The 14702-nt window shown below is 37.3% G+C and overlaps 7 protein-coding genes across 7 annotated transcripts; 3 read left to right on the top strand and 4 right to left on the bottom strand. All coding sequences in view use genetic code 12, as the record gives it.

Moving 5' to 3' along the window:
- Positions 1-54: 54 nt before the first annotated feature.
- Positions 55-843, bottom strand: ssb2 (Replication factor A protein 2; the record flags this gene model as incomplete). The annotated part of the gene is made up of 1 exon (XM_001525835.2): positions 55-843. One exon carries the CDS (start codon positions 841-843, stop codon positions 55-57), a length of 789 nt encoding a protein of 262 aa, XP_001525885.2.
- A 649-nt stretch (positions 844-1492) lies between these two features.
- On the top strand, positions 1493-4126 carry PVL30_003287 (uncharacterized protein; the record flags this gene model as incomplete). Its single annotated transcript, XM_001525836.1, has 1 exon — positions 1493-4126. One exon carries the CDS (start codon positions 1493-1495, stop codon positions 4124-4126), a length of 2634 nt encoding a protein of 877 aa, XP_001525886.2.
- Positions 4127-4138: 12 nt separating this feature from the next.
- Positions 4139-5596, bottom strand: ssr3 (SWI/SNF and RSC complex subunit Ssr3; the record flags this gene model as incomplete). Its single annotated transcript, XM_001525837.2, has 1 exon — positions 4139-5596. The coding sequence occupies one exon, from the start codon at positions 5594-5596 to the stop codon at positions 4139-4141; it is 1458 nt and encodes a 485-aa protein (XP_001525887.2).
- A 614-nt stretch (positions 5597-6210) lies between these two features.
- Positions 6211-7920, top strand: OLE2 (stearoyl-CoA desaturase; the record flags this gene model as incomplete). Its single annotated transcript, XM_001525838.2, has 1 exon — positions 6211-7920. The coding sequence occupies one exon, from the start codon at positions 6211-6213 to the stop codon at positions 7918-7920; it is 1710 nt and encodes a 569-aa protein (XP_001525888.2).
- Positions 7921-8433: 513 nt separating this feature from the next.
- On the top strand, positions 8434-9015 carry PVL30_003290 (uncharacterized protein; the record flags this gene model as incomplete). The annotated part of the gene is made up of 1 exon (XM_001525839.2): positions 8434-9015. One exon carries the CDS (start codon positions 8434-8436, stop codon positions 9013-9015), a length of 582 nt encoding a protein of 193 aa, XP_001525889.2.
- Positions 9016-9678: 663 nt separating this feature from the next.
- On the bottom strand, positions 9679-10698 carry ZTA1 (NADPH:quinone reductase; the record flags this gene model as incomplete). Its single annotated transcript, XM_001525840.2, has 1 exon — positions 9679-10698. The coding sequence occupies one exon, from the start codon at positions 10696-10698 to the stop codon at positions 9679-9681; it is 1020 nt and encodes a 339-aa protein (XP_001525890.2).
- An 876-nt stretch (positions 10699-11574) lies between these two features.
- On the bottom strand, positions 11575-13521 carry srk1 (MAPK-activated protein kinase Srk1; the record flags this gene model as incomplete). Its single annotated transcript, XM_001525841.2, has 1 exon — positions 11575-13521. The coding sequence occupies one exon, from the start codon at positions 13519-13521 to the stop codon at positions 11575-11577; it is 1947 nt and encodes a 648-aa protein (XP_001525891.2).
- Positions 13522-14702: the final 1181 nt, after the last annotated feature.

Below are 14702 nucleotides of genomic sequence, written 5' to 3' on the forward strand. Positions count from 1 at the left end.
ACTAGAATGCAAAACAAATCAGTATATTGTAATTGTAAATCAGTCTAATTAAATTTAAACAGCAATGTAGCCTCCATCATTAAACCCTAGGTAGATTCTTCCATTCTCAATTAACTCATTACACTGTCTCAAACCTTCGTCTTTGGAAATTCCTAGCTTCTCGGCAATGTAGTTTATTGGAACACCATCTTGCATAGTCTTACTCTCCTCTGTGATAAATTTCAAAACTCTGTTCATCAAAGATTCATTGGAATCTTCGTCCTTGACAAATAAATCACCATCTGTGTTTGCACCACTGCTTTTGGGAAGTCCTTGGCTCTTCAAGTGATGATCAATGGCGCTTAAATGATGATAAATAATTTGATTGCTATCTTCGATTAATGCTATGGCAGCATTCTGAATACTCTTTTTGTTCATGTGCAATTTCAAAGATCCGCCAACAAAAACGTACTTGTTCTTGAAAGCTGAGTATTTTTCAGTTTCAACAGCCAATGAAGTGGTACTTTCATCTACCCATTTACGAACATCGATGGATCCCGTACCGTCCTCAACGGTGATGATCACACTCATTCCTTGACCATCAACTTTACGCACAACTCCAACAAAACTAATCATGCTGAGAGTAACGTTGTGTACCAGGAAGTCCCCGTCTGGTGTTGCTTGTGTTGCTTCTAAAATCTGTTTGATTGTAACTGGTGTTAGACTCGAACGACCTTGTGTTTTCGTACCACCTGATTGTGAACCATTTTCATTGCTAAATCCACCTTGAGAATAGCCAGTATTGGTGAACCCTCCATCACCATAGTTGCCTCCATAATTTCCAAAATTACCGTATTCTGACATCTTGTACTAGTTTGCTTGTTGCTGATGTGCTTGGTACCTATAATTGTTGTAGTAGTACGCGTGTATATATCTTTTAGTCCATAAACCTATCTCTGTTTGTTTCGCGTCTAGTTTTCGTTCTATTTTTTTCTTTTTCTTTTTGGTTTTTTTTTTTTTTTTAATTTTTGCATTCGTTTTTGGCAGAATATTTTTCATGAACGCGCACCAAACTACATTATTTGCTTTTAAAGAACGGCTCGTGATTATTCACACATAAGGGTTCTATTGAAAAATGCTAACCATGGAACTTAACATATAATAAAACCAATTTATACTTAGTGTTCATACTAAGTTAATTACTTTGTATATATCTTTAGCTTAATAAGTGTATACATCTTTTCATTAAAATAATTACTTGACCGAAAGAGCAAAACAAATTTGTTGCAACTCAAAACCGAATTTCCCTTGCATTTTCTTTTTTCAGGTGTTTTTTTTTCTGGTTTTCGTATTCGACTAATATCAGTTCCTCGGCACTTATAAAAGTCAATCGTGAGCATATACACACACATATATATATATATATTTGTGTGTGTCTGTGTGCGTGGCTGTGTGTGTTTGAAAAGATCGGATACTCAAAGTATACATCTATATTGCTTCACAATCCTCCACGATGGAAATTGATCCTGAATTTGAAAACGATTTCACATCCTTGCATCAATTAGAGTCCAACAAGACAATTGAAACTTCCTATGACGGTGGGCTACGATCTCCTCAGGATCTGAATATTGCTCACTTAGCAGTTAGGCGTGCAGAGCAAGGAAGACCAACTCAATTGAGTAGTTTCAATGTCAATGTCAACATGAAAGCTAATTCTGATATTTATGCTCAAAATACTGGAAGCGGTAATAGTGAAGATAATAGTATACTGTCCCAACACACTGCAGCTCCGGAATTTAAAGTAAAGCTTGTGGAATATGATCCAAATTCTAAACCAGAAAGATTGGGGCGTCCAAGGAAGCACATAACGAAACCATCATCACCACCAGAAACGTCTTCAGCACAAAACCATAATGAAGCGCTTATTTCCAAGTTTAGATTTGATAACCAACCTTTGGAAGGACCCGGCTCTCGAGGGGGGAAAACTATTATCCGAGTTCCTAAGGGAAAATTGACATCAAGTGCAAGAAAACGAAAACATCAATCAACACTCAATTTCAGCCCTATCCAGCATCCTAAGTTAAATGAAACTAAAAAGGATGAAGAAACTGCAAACCCCGAAAATTTCAAAGAATCAAAGGTAACAAAAGAAACTGATGAAAGTGGTGAAATTGAAAAATCAAAGGAAGCAAAGGAAGCAAAAGAAACTGGGAATTTAGAAGCTCTTCAGAAATCATCTCCTACCCAGCACAAGGTGAATCTGTTATGTACTGCATCTGTGAAGGAAAATCAAGAAACTAAACAAGAAACAATTGAATCATTATTGCATTCAAGCCGACAGCCTGCGTTAGGTGTTTCAAAATCATTGAAGAAGGTATCTGCCATGTCTTCTCCATCATCTCTGCCGTCGCTATCGCCATCATTGTCTACTCCCTCGTCGATCTTGTCCACTACACTCTCCGGGAATCATAGAAAACCCCTTGCGTCTACAAAAAGAAATCCAAAGTTACTACCATCCCCTTTGGTGCCAGTCAACCTAATTAGTGACTCATATGCATCCGATAATTTACAAATCCCCGAAAACTTGGACCATCTTGCTTTAGGCTTTCCTTTAAGAAATTCACTGTTTGGACGTTACGTCGTATTTTTGATCACATATTTGACAAAATTTGGAGATATCGTTGGGTTTCCCTACAAGTTTGGTCCAAAAGACTTTGAAATTGGACTTGGTCTTAATTTCGAGGTAGGTTTAGAGACTGAACCTGGAAGTAATACAGATAATATTACTGATGCTACTAATCCAGAGACTAATATGGATAGTAGGCTGCGGCTGCGGCTGCTGCTGCTGCTGCTGCTGCAGGTGGTGGTGACGGCACCACCACGTGTTTCTAAAGAGATGAATGATTTATTTAAAAAATTACTTGGACTTATTTTAAACAGAAAGAAGCATATTCAAAGTCACACAAAAGCTATTCAAGAATTGAAGCCGCAGACTAATAAATTAGGTATGCCTTTAGAGTGGAAGCAATATAATTCATTTGACCGCCCAGAATATATTGTTGGAAGTCCTGTTGATCCCAACCATGCAGAAATTTTGATAAATGAATACCCTATTGAGAGTGAATATGTCAACACTTTTAATCCATTTTATGATAGTGACTTTGAAAACTTAGGCCTCGATGGATTGGCAAACCCCAAAGACCGATTGGTTATGTTACATACTTTGGCAATGTGGTCTCTAAATACCTCGGAGGTACTAAAATCTTATATGACCCAGAATATTCAAGCACAAGATATGCCGGGCGAAAAAGAGACATACTATGGAGCAAGAGCTGTGTTAAATGGCTTTAACAATTGTGAACATATGAAACTAAGAACTGTACAACGTCTTTCAAAGATGAAATCAAGTCAAGAGGATTTGAAATACGTTGACCCCACAAGTGACCCTAGAAACCATTCCATGAATATCCGATTGGTTGAAAACATTGCGGGTGATTTAGGTTTCCGTGGCGGAATCTTTTACTTGTGTCGAAGCGCAGATGAGGATGCCGGAGGATTAAGTTCAGTTCAAAAGATGTCCAATGTTTGGAAAGATTCGAAAACCACTCTTTTAGGCACTTGTTCAGATTTCAAGTTATATGTGCACGATATAGCGCAGACTTTAGCGGATAGCATGCCTATGAGTGATGTACAAGTTGATGAAAACGACAACGAGAAAAAAGTAGCGAGTAATTATACAATAGACTTGGATAAGAATTGGTATGAAGTTGCTTCTAATTGCACAGAGTTGCAAGATTTTATCAACTACCTTGATGAAAAATTGAGTAATGAGTTACAAACATTGAAGCGTACATTATTTTACAAATCAGTTGAGAATTTACACAATTATTTATCTGGCATCTTTAATCTACTCCAGAGACACGAGGAAATTGCATCATCGGCAAGGATAAAAAGAAGAAAGGTGGTAGACTATAGTAATAATGGAGCAGGAAATGTATTTGAGCTGGCTCATGAGTGGTTCGAAGATGAAAACAAAGGTGAGCACGATGAGCTAGACGAACAAGAATATGTTGACGATGAGCTAGAGAATGATGATGCTCTTGTCGAGGATGCAAATGATGAAGATGACAAAGACTATTTAGACTAAGTACTCACTATACTAAAACTTACTTGCTCCGAATAAAAGGTCGATTTTCTCTTTAATCATATCTTCATTGTCGATGAAATATTGAGCTCTTCTAACAACCTCCTCGTCGTATCCTTCATCACTCTTTAATGCCTTCAATGTCTCAGATTGAGTTTCCAACCATTTCTGTATGAATCCAACTGGATCCTTGCTTAATTCACTGAAAAATATTTCCCTTGAATTAGCGTTTCGCAAGGCAATGATAGCAAGCGATATCTTTTGGTTAAGCTTTTCAATCATTGCATCGTGTTGAGATAATGTCTCAAACGCACTCTTGTTAAGCTCTAATAATTCCTTCTGCGCTTGCGAAAGATTGATTGGCAATTCCACTGGGATATCCACAATCAAGTTTCCCAAAGTATTGGAAGTTCTCGTATCTACTTCATATTCAATCATCACTGGCTCTCGGGGTTTGAAATGTGGTTGTATGAGCCTGTACAAGTCTTTGAACGTAAACTCGCGCACTTTCAATAACTCAAACAACGTGTCATCGGCAACAGTTAGCGAGAAATCGTTGTTTATATCCCCAGAACCTGTACCTGCAACTCCCGCACCCGCACCAACTCCAACTCCAACTCCAACTCCAGCACCTACGCCAGCACCTGCTCCGGACTTGTCGCTCAGAGACATACTGTGATTTTCAACAGCAGGAACGTGCATATACTCCTCGGTGTTTTTCAAAAGTTTATTCCACAAAACATAGATCCATATTGTGTACATGGCCTCTTGTTGAGTGCACTCTGTCTTTCCAATGAATTGAGCCATCTCATCTGACAACTGCAACTTTGACGAGTAACTTTTAAGTAGTAGCGCAATCTTTACTTTAATATTGTGAAGGCCATTTCTTTTCACGTCGAGACCATCAAAGCTTGTATCGATTGATGGATTTCGCATTGCATTATTAGATCCATCATCTCTCCATTCTATAATATTTTGTTGTGATTCCTCTAGGTTCGGATAGTGTTCATTGGGAAGTAAATCTATTGATGCCGCTGATAAAAATGTGCTAAACTTTAATCTACTCGACTCTGTAGCTTCAACTTTATTGTCACCAATGAATTTACCCTCTACTCTCAAAGTCCACGTTGGTTCGGCATTAGGATCAGGCACATATTCAGTTTGCTGTTGCTGTTGTTGTTGTTGTTGTTGTTGTTGTTGCAACTGTTTCTGCCAAGGTTGGTTCTCACAAGTATTGTACACAAACACTCTCAACAATCCCGTATTTGACTTGTACTCAAATGGGTGAATGGTCTTTTGTTGAATGGCTTGGAAATCGAGTGCCTTTCTGGCAATAAGTAAATCAATCTTTCGTTCGGCTTCTTTCAAATTTTTGTAATCTTCGAGATTCGGGATTTTATCATAGATAGACTGAGGTATAGTTATATCCGTTGGGGAGTATGAGACGGTGGGCAATCCATTTCTTTGCGACATTGTGGAGCAAAGGGAACTAAGCAAAGTGAGGATTGAACGGAGGAAAAAAGAAAGAAAAACCAAGAATAAAAGCTTGAAAACAATAAAATGAAAAAAGAAATACAAAGTTCTCGTGTAGGGTACCTTTTTTTATGAGTGTTTCTGTGGCACTGTTTGTATCAAAAGTGTTGTGATTCCAATTCGATGAATTCTTCTGGTTCCAATGTGCTTTTGAATTTCGTTTTGGATTAGTGCGGGTTTCTCTTGGAAATGCGTTTTGCGTTTTGAGTTTTGAGTTTTGAGTTGTGCTTTGTTTGTCTTTCTTTGTCTTTTTCTTTTTTGCTTTTCCTTTTTGTTGTTTCTTCTTTTCCTCTTTTCTACTTTTCAACTTTTTTCGGTTGTTGTTTATTTTTTTTTGGTTTTTGGTTTTTCGTTGATACTCGTGATTTTCAAATTCAGACACGACTCTCGTACTTTAGAAGTGTGGTTATCATCTCCCGGTCCTTACCACTATTTTTACTAGATGTTTTAGGGTGTCTTTCCTTCCATTTTAATTTTAAATTTCAAATTTTTTTTTCTTATATTTTGACTTTACCCGTGTCGACATCAAACATTTTGGATGAATTTTTATGCCAATGAATGGAACAGCTAATACCATCAAGAATGAGGCTGATGAGCGAATGCCAAACCATGGCCAAGATAAAGGTCAAAGTCAAAGTCAAGATCAAGGACAGGGTAAGGGTCAGAGTCAGGGTCAGAGTCAGGGTCAGAAAACCATGAAGATTCAGCGACGCAAAGTTGCAAGCTCGTCCCATCAATCTTCATCACCTCACAATTTACTAAATCAGGCTCAAAAATTAAAAAAGACAAGAATTCATGAGATTAAGAAGAAAAGACGTGATTTCGTACGGCGAATCAACTATGTTCACCTTTTAACGGTTGTAATTCTTCCCTTTTTGGCATTATCCTATATACTTTATAGCGGAGAAAGCATTCTACCTGCTAATCAAAAAACAATGTATTTCACAATAATTTACTACAACATTACAATGCTTGCATTTACATCGGGATATCACAAGTATTTTGCGCACAATTCGTTTAAAGTGAAATTTGGAGCGTTGAAGTATTTTTTTGCGGTATTTGGCAGCAGCTGTGGATTGGGCTCCATACGGTGGTGGGCTTCCTTGCACAGAGCACACCATCGTTTTACCGAAGATACTGAGCGTGATCCATATCTGATTAAACGGGGTTTTATCTTTAGCCATTATGGCTGGTTATTGAAGAAGCCCAAGGTGACAACGTTTTATGATAATTTTATCAGTCAGGAATTCCCGTTATCAGATCAAAGAACAGATGAGGAGCTTAAACATTTGGAATACACGTTGCAGAACGAAGTGGCTGAAATGGGCAATAATGATCATGATACATCAGATGAAGTCTCCCGAGAGGATTATGATGAGAGCACGCAATCTTTGTTAGCATGGCAACAACGCACATACCCCATATGGTTCTTAACTACCACATTGCTTATCCCGATAATCATTACAAAGTTTTTGTGTCATGATTCTATGGTGCACGGATTGTTGTATCCAGGAATTCTTCGTATGTTTCTATGTCAGCAATCACTACTCAGTACTGAATCTATTTGCCATTTGAAGCGGATTCAAGTTACTATTCCAACACAACCATTCAACGATAAAAACTCATCACAGAATTGTCTCAATCCTTTAGTTGCATTGCTTACGTATGGGCAGTCACAACAAAATTTTCATCACGAGTTTCCACATGACTACAGATGTGATAATGGTTTTTTCACTTATGACCCAACAAAGTGGTTTATATGGACGATGGAGAAATTGGGTATTGTGCATGAGTTGTGCCGCACGCCAGACAACTTAGTGGTGCATCTTAATCTTCAACAACAGCAGCGTGTAATCAACCGCACAAAGAGTCAGCTTAATTGGGGTACTCCAATCTCGAAACTACCACTTATCTCACCAAAAGATTTCAAGAATATAATCGCGTCGTCTTCAAATAAAGATCGAATCTATATCGTGATTCAAAGTATAATACATGATATTACCCCCTTTATGGACCAACACCCTGGAGGCGTTCCTCTTTTGAAAGCTTCGCATGGGAAGGATGCTACTAAGGCTTTCTATGGTGGAGTGTATGGACACTCAACTGCTGCTATCAACCTATTAGCTACAATGAGAATAGGCATTTTGAACAACGGCAACGACGAAGAAGTTTGGAAACGGGTCGTGAAAGAGGAAGGTGAAGTTGAAGACGAGTCGGGTTCGAGAACCGGACAAGCACAGTATCGTACAGCAGAAGCAGCTTAAGTGGCGGTTTGTCGATGTTGGAGAAAAGACGAAGCACTTGACGCCACGGATTCCTCAATATATATATATATATATATCTTACATGATTTATCTAGCTTACATCATCGCATCCCTATTTATTAATAATTTTATAAAATCACCCTTTCTTTTTGGTTTTCTCTAATGAAAATAGAACAAATGAAGATAACTTTTTTTAGTATTGGAATAGAATCTTACCTCAAAAAGAAATAGAAACAGAAACAAATATTTTGGTACCTTGGTACCAGTCTATAGAGTTTCGAATATTTGTCGTGTCCTCTCGTTCAAACTGTTGCAAAGATCTAGTGCACTCCACAAAACTATGAAACCTTCCAATAAAGATTCTTTCGACCTTAACCTATTCATGTGCTCCCATCTCACTCACCATTCTAATTCGCTTTTTGTCTTATAAGTGAGAAAGCCATATTGCATTCTCCCCCCCCCCCCTCTTCCTTCTCGCCCCTCTTCTTTGCTTCCACTTTACCTGCTTTTGTAATGACAACCACTCCTATATTGTTTCACACACAGGATTATCGTGGCGCTACTATCGAGGACCTCAATATCCCACAAGCATTGTCCGTCAATCCATCGACTTCAATCTATGGGGCCATCGAACTCGGCTTTGAAAATGAGTTTACATATTTACCAGTGATCCACGAGTTAAATAAACGATTACTTGGAGTGATCAACCTTGAGCAGTTCAAACAAGGTACCGCCCAAATCAATCATGCAAAACAAGAACCTACTGTGTTTGATTATATGATTTGGTTCAACCAAAATACCAAAAGAAAATATGAAACTGAAATCAGAAACAATAAAAATATTCAGAACGGAACGGGAGAGGGAAAGGGAAAGGGAAAGATTTTAGAAACTACTTCACCAAAAACAAAGATCTTGAAACCAAAGGGGAAAAGATATAGTGTATTGACCCCATTTAGTCCTCTAGAGGATCTCGCGGGATTTTTCAACAGAGGAAATTATTTTGCCATAGTGACTAATGATCTGGGGAATTTTGTTTATGGTGTAGTAACGCCACAGGATTTGATGAAGTACGAGCAAAGCAGACCAAAGCTTTAACGAAATAAGATTAGAAAATGAAGAAATAGAAAGAAAGAGAAAATTGGAAACAGAATATGAAGACTTACGAAAATGAGAAAAGGAGAAAACAAGAAAATGAGAAAAGGAGAAAATAGAGAAAACCACGGGGGCAAGGCTGAAGCTGTATAAGTATAGAACAAGATATTGTATTTCGTGCTTAAAATGGAAGGATACTTCATTCATTGATATGATAAGTTATAGTCAAAACAACACTATCAAATTGGCAAATCTTTTCTTATTAACTTTTCATTATTTCTTCTAGATTTTAAAGAGGGTAAAATTTTGCTTGCATTTATCGTTTTTTTTGTCTTTTAGTTTGTTTTGTTTAATTTTCATTCCTTTGTTTCTTGCCTCTATCTTTTGCCTACTCGTCGCTTACTTTGCCTCTCTGCCCCCCCCCCCCCTTTCTTCTCTTGCTTGTCTTCTTAATCGTGAAGATTAGGTCTTTTAATGTAGATGATCTACGGTTTTCATTCCAGACGTACTCGACGCAATACTGGATAGTTGTTTGAATCGCTTGCTTAATATAATAATTATTACTTCTAAAATCAACAGATATAAAGTGTAGATAGTTTGACATATAAAAGACAATTATACTTTTTCATTTCCTTTCCTTTGCTTGGATGCCACTTTTTTGATAGACTACTCTGGAATCTTTAAAGTCAATTTACCTGTAGTCTTTCTTCCTTCCAAGTCTTCGGCCGCTTGTTGATAATCTTTCAACTCATAAACTTTCAGCACTTCAAACTTCAACTCCCCCAGTTGGTACAACTTCTTTAATTCTTCAGCATAGTGGTCCCATTCTTGCTTTTCGGTAATGTATCCAAACAATTGTGGTCTTGCTAATTGAATGTTTTTGGGTGATAAACGGCTCAATGGGAACGGAGTAACAGTACCTGATGAGTTACCATAACTCACGAAATGACCCTTTCTAGCCAAGGCACTCAATGAGGTTTCAAATGTGTCTTTACCAACGGAGTCAAAAGATACTGCAACACCTTTGCCTTTGGTTATTTCTTCCACTCTTTTGGCAACGTCATCGCTGGAAGAGTTGACAAGGTACTCTGCACCAAGAGACTTGGCAATTTGCAATTTCTCATCAGTAGATGCAACTGCAATAACATGGGCACCACGCTGTGCAGCCAATTGCACAATTAATCTTCCTACACCACCAGCTGCTGCCCAAACCAAAACAAAATCGTCGCTTTTCACATTATAAGCTTCATTGACAAATGTCAATGCAGTCAATCCTTGTAAAAACAAGCTTCCATAGATTTTCAAATCCTCGTCATTACTGGAAGAAGGCAACTTGACAAATTTCAAATTGGATGCAGATACTTTTGTGTATTGAGCGAATGTATTTGGTGACAAGTATGCAATCTTGTCGCCGATGGACAATTCCTTGACGTCGGATCCAACAGCAACAACTGCACCACTAGCTTCACGACCAAACACATACGGAGTCGAGGAAACGGGGTAAATACCCTTACGGAAATACGCCTCAATGAAATTGACGCCAGCATAGTAGTTCTTTACAATAACATCCGTTGGCGAGCTAATTTGTGGAGTGGAAAAATCTTCAACGTATTGGATTTTGGAAGTGTCGCCTTGTTCATTGAAAAGGGAAACTTTTTGTGTTTTTGGAATGGTTTGAGCAGACATGAGTATTTATGAATTAAAAAGATAGCTTATGAAATGGTTGAGAGTGTTCAATTGAAATATGCAATTTAAGAAAACAAGCTGAAACAAGGTAGATGGGAGTTAGGAGTTAGGAGTGAATGTGAACAATATGGATATACAATCAGCGATAATTGCATATATATATATACATATATGTATATATAATTTCATATATATTTCATTTTTGTAGGTACATACTTGTATGTGTATGTGTGTATTACTAAAGCCTTAATTGTGGAGGACGACTCCGATTACTAATGTGACAAATTGTGGCTGCGACCTAACTTATATTTTCCGTCAACGGTATCCCCCAAAATAGAAAAGAAAAGAAGAAAAAGGGAAAATAAAAAATTACCACTAGTTTACATGGTGCTTTATACTATTCCACAAATATATTGATTGGTTGGTGACCAGCAATTACCCAGCCGCATTCTCTCAGTAAACCTTAATAGATTATGTAAAAAGTTGACAGGTGGTTGAAAAGTATTATATATCAAAACCTTAAAAAACTGTGGTTAATAGTTAGAGAAGTATGAAAAAAAAGAAAAAAGAAAAAAGTAAAATAAAAAATAAAAAACTGTGGGAAATAAATAATCATCTATTTTAAACAACTCTAAGATTCTTACGAAATGATAATAAATAATTTTGAATATCTGAACAATTGGATTAGAAATTTGGTTAAATGAAAACTAAAAATTTGAAATTTGAAAATTGCAAGATTGAAAAAATTGAAATAATATAAAAGTTGAACAGTTGAACAGTTGAAAAAATGAAAATTGAGAAAAAAAACCCTTTATTAACGTCATCGTTTATAACTACTAAACCACAAACAACATTCGTGCTTCAAACAACCTGAGGCTAGCTAGACTGGATGGGTATAAATTTATTTTTCCTCCTCTCAAGGATTGAAGCTCCGCCAAGATTCAAGTCAAATGCATTTTGGTTCATCTTTATATGGCTTCTTGCATTAGTACTGTTGCCGTTTGATCTAGGAATTCTAGAAGATCCGCCTTGCTGGTGATTTCTCTCTCTGATTCTTTGGCTTTCGGGACTCCTCTTGTGGTGCTGCAACACTCTGCCACTATGACTAACATCTTCTTCTTCTTCTTCTTCCTCTTCTTCAATCAAATCCTCAATGCCGCCATTCTTGTTCGATAATGCAGCCTCTTCCTCCATACGATGTACTGCGGTGGAAATGTCAAATGCATCTCTCAATGCAATAGCTGCAGGAGAGTAAAGATCATGATGTGTTGGATTTTGTGCTTTAAACTTTTTGGAGTATTTCTTTCCTGCACTGGGGTCTTGATTGTGTGATTGAATAGGGTGTGCTCCAGCACTGGATTCAACAGGGGCATTAAATGCGGTAGATGATGATGAGGCTGATTTAGGTTGTTGCTTGATCCATGAGTCCTGAAGCAAGTCGTCAATAGTATACCTTTTTTTAGGGTCAACTGTTAACAAGTTGCTTACACAATTTTTAGCACCATCGCTGATTTCGTCCCACCATGGTTGCAAAAAAGTGAATTGGCCCTTGGCAACTTTTTCCGTAAGCGTTTCAATTTTTTCGTCATAAAATGGTGGAAACCCACAAAGCAAGGTGTAGAGAACACATCCCATTGCCCACATATCAACTTCTTTCGAATAACGTTCATCTCTAACAATCTCGGGAGCGGTATAGCCAACAGTACCACAAGGAGTCTTTGTATTGTGTTCCCATATCTGTTTGGATAATCCAAAATCTGCCAACTTGACAACTCCAATACCGCCTCCTCCTACTCCATCTGTGAAATCACCCTCGTCCGCTTTGGTGTTTGGATCATCGCTTTTTCTCAATTTGGCCACTGGGTTAACACTTGGTTTAAATTCAATCGGCTCAAATAGTAAATTTTCGGGCTTGATATCACGATGCACGATACCAACCTCTTCGTGCAAATACCTAATCGCTTGTGCAACTTGAGTAATGATCCATCTCGACAAGTCCTCTGAGAGGTATGTGTACTTAACAATCAGGGTGAAAATCTCACCACCAGAAGCCAATTCCTGGACAATGTAGTAATAAATGGGTGAGTCTATGAACTCAATAAAGCGAACAATATTAGGGTGTTTCAATTGTCTCATAATGGTTACTTCCTTCAAGACAGATTGTTTTTGTTGTTGATCCATTTGGAATTTACGCAAAATCTTGATGGCAACTTCTTTACCGGTAGGTAAGTGTATGGCCTTGTACACAACGGAAAAAGCACCTTCACCCATTTGTTCAAGTACTTGATATCGTTCCAAATTGGGGTACTTTTTTGATTTGGATTTCTGCAAATTCTCCTCTTCAACCATTTGGGTGGCAACTTTATTGTGGAGATCTTGCTGTTGCTGTTGTTGCTGTTGCTGTTGTTGTTGCAGAGATGGATCATTTAAAGTAATGTCAGAGTATCCTGCTCCGTAGTTGCTGTATAAACCATTTTGTTGTTGCTGTTGTTGTTGTTGATCAAGGGATGTTTGGCCCATTTGCTGAGCAAATTGCTGATCTTTCTGTTCTTGTTGTTCTTGTTGTTGTTCTTGTTGTTGCAACTGTTGTTCGTATTGTTGTTGGTATTGTTGGTATTGCTTGTCGGATGGGTTGTAGGAGTCAATAACCTGATACTCTGAGCCAAATGGGTTCTCCAATGTTGAATAAGTTCCTGTAGACTGGTATTGCCCAATGTTGTTATTGCTGTCGTATGGCGAAGTAGCAGTTGTGGGCAAGCCCTTCTTTTTCATGTCATTAGCCTGTTTTCCGTGTCTAATAAAAGCTTTTAAATTCTCAAACATGGTGAACGAGTTTCTGGTCTTATTGTTTTTTGGAGGGGTCGTATTTGGGGTTGACGATGGTGAGGATATTGAGATGTGATTAGCTTTTGTTTCTTTTTGTTGTTTTTTTCTTTTTGTCTTTTTGTCTTTTTGACTTAATTTCTATTTTTTTTTTCTTATTTACAAATAATCCGTAATTATTGAATATTATTCTGTATGATCACAACGTTTTAATTGTGGCCTCTATTATTTCTATACTTTGGTTGAAAATACAGAATCTGTATTCTTTTTTTTGTCGGGGGGGAGGTAATTTGTTTAAGACTTTGGTTTTAATAATAAATTGACTACTTAAGGAACCTGGTCTACTTCTTGGAAAAGAAAAGGGTGAGTAAAGGGTGATTGAAAGGATAAAAGAAGATAGAAAAAGATCTTTATGATTAACAAAATTTTGTTTGGTTGTTTGGTTGATTGGTTGGTTGATTGGTTGTATTTATTGTTGTTGAAAGATGAGATAATTCAAATATATAAGTTTAGGAAACTCTTCCTCTTTCCAAATATTTGTTAGAATAAATAAATAAAAAAAAATAAAAAATAAAATAAAATAAAAAAATGTTAAAGACAGTAGAAAGATATAAGAGAAAATTGGTGATGAATAATCAGAGGCTGACGACATCCGAGTAAGAGAGAGGTACAAGGAGAAGCAAGAACTAGAAATGAAAAAAAAAAAAAAAAAGAAAAAGACAATAAGCAATAAGCAATAAGCAATAAGCTGTGAGCAATAAAGCAATATGCTGTAAGCAACTGAGCAACTGATTGGACTGTCCCCAAGGGAAGGAGGAGGTGGGGGGGTGGGGACCATACTAGTGTATGTGCATCTGTTTGTAACTGTGAACAACAGAAAAAGAAATGCAAAAAGCAAAAAGCAAAAAGCAAAAACAAGGATTGTATCAGTTGTTAATCCGTCATTGCCCATCAAGCACACACAAAAAAAGTATTTGCTTTGCTCTGCCCAATACAAAATGTGAATTACAAAAGGTTGTGGTTTAGAGAAAATTGCTGTATCAACGGTTATATCTTACACCAAACCAAAAGACCACCACAATCTTTTCCACATTATCCACATTAATGAACCATACTATAGAGGTACTGTCAATGCTAATGCACTATATACATATATACATATATACATATATACATATATA

The sequence above is a fragment of the Lodderomyces elongisporus genome, chromosome 4 (assembly GCF_030384665.1).
Source record: "Lodderomyces elongisporus chromosome 4, complete sequence".
In the NCBI taxonomy this organism is placed as follows: Eukaryota; Fungi; Ascomycota; class Pichiomycetes; order Serinales; family Debaryomycetaceae; genus Lodderomyces; species Lodderomyces elongisporus.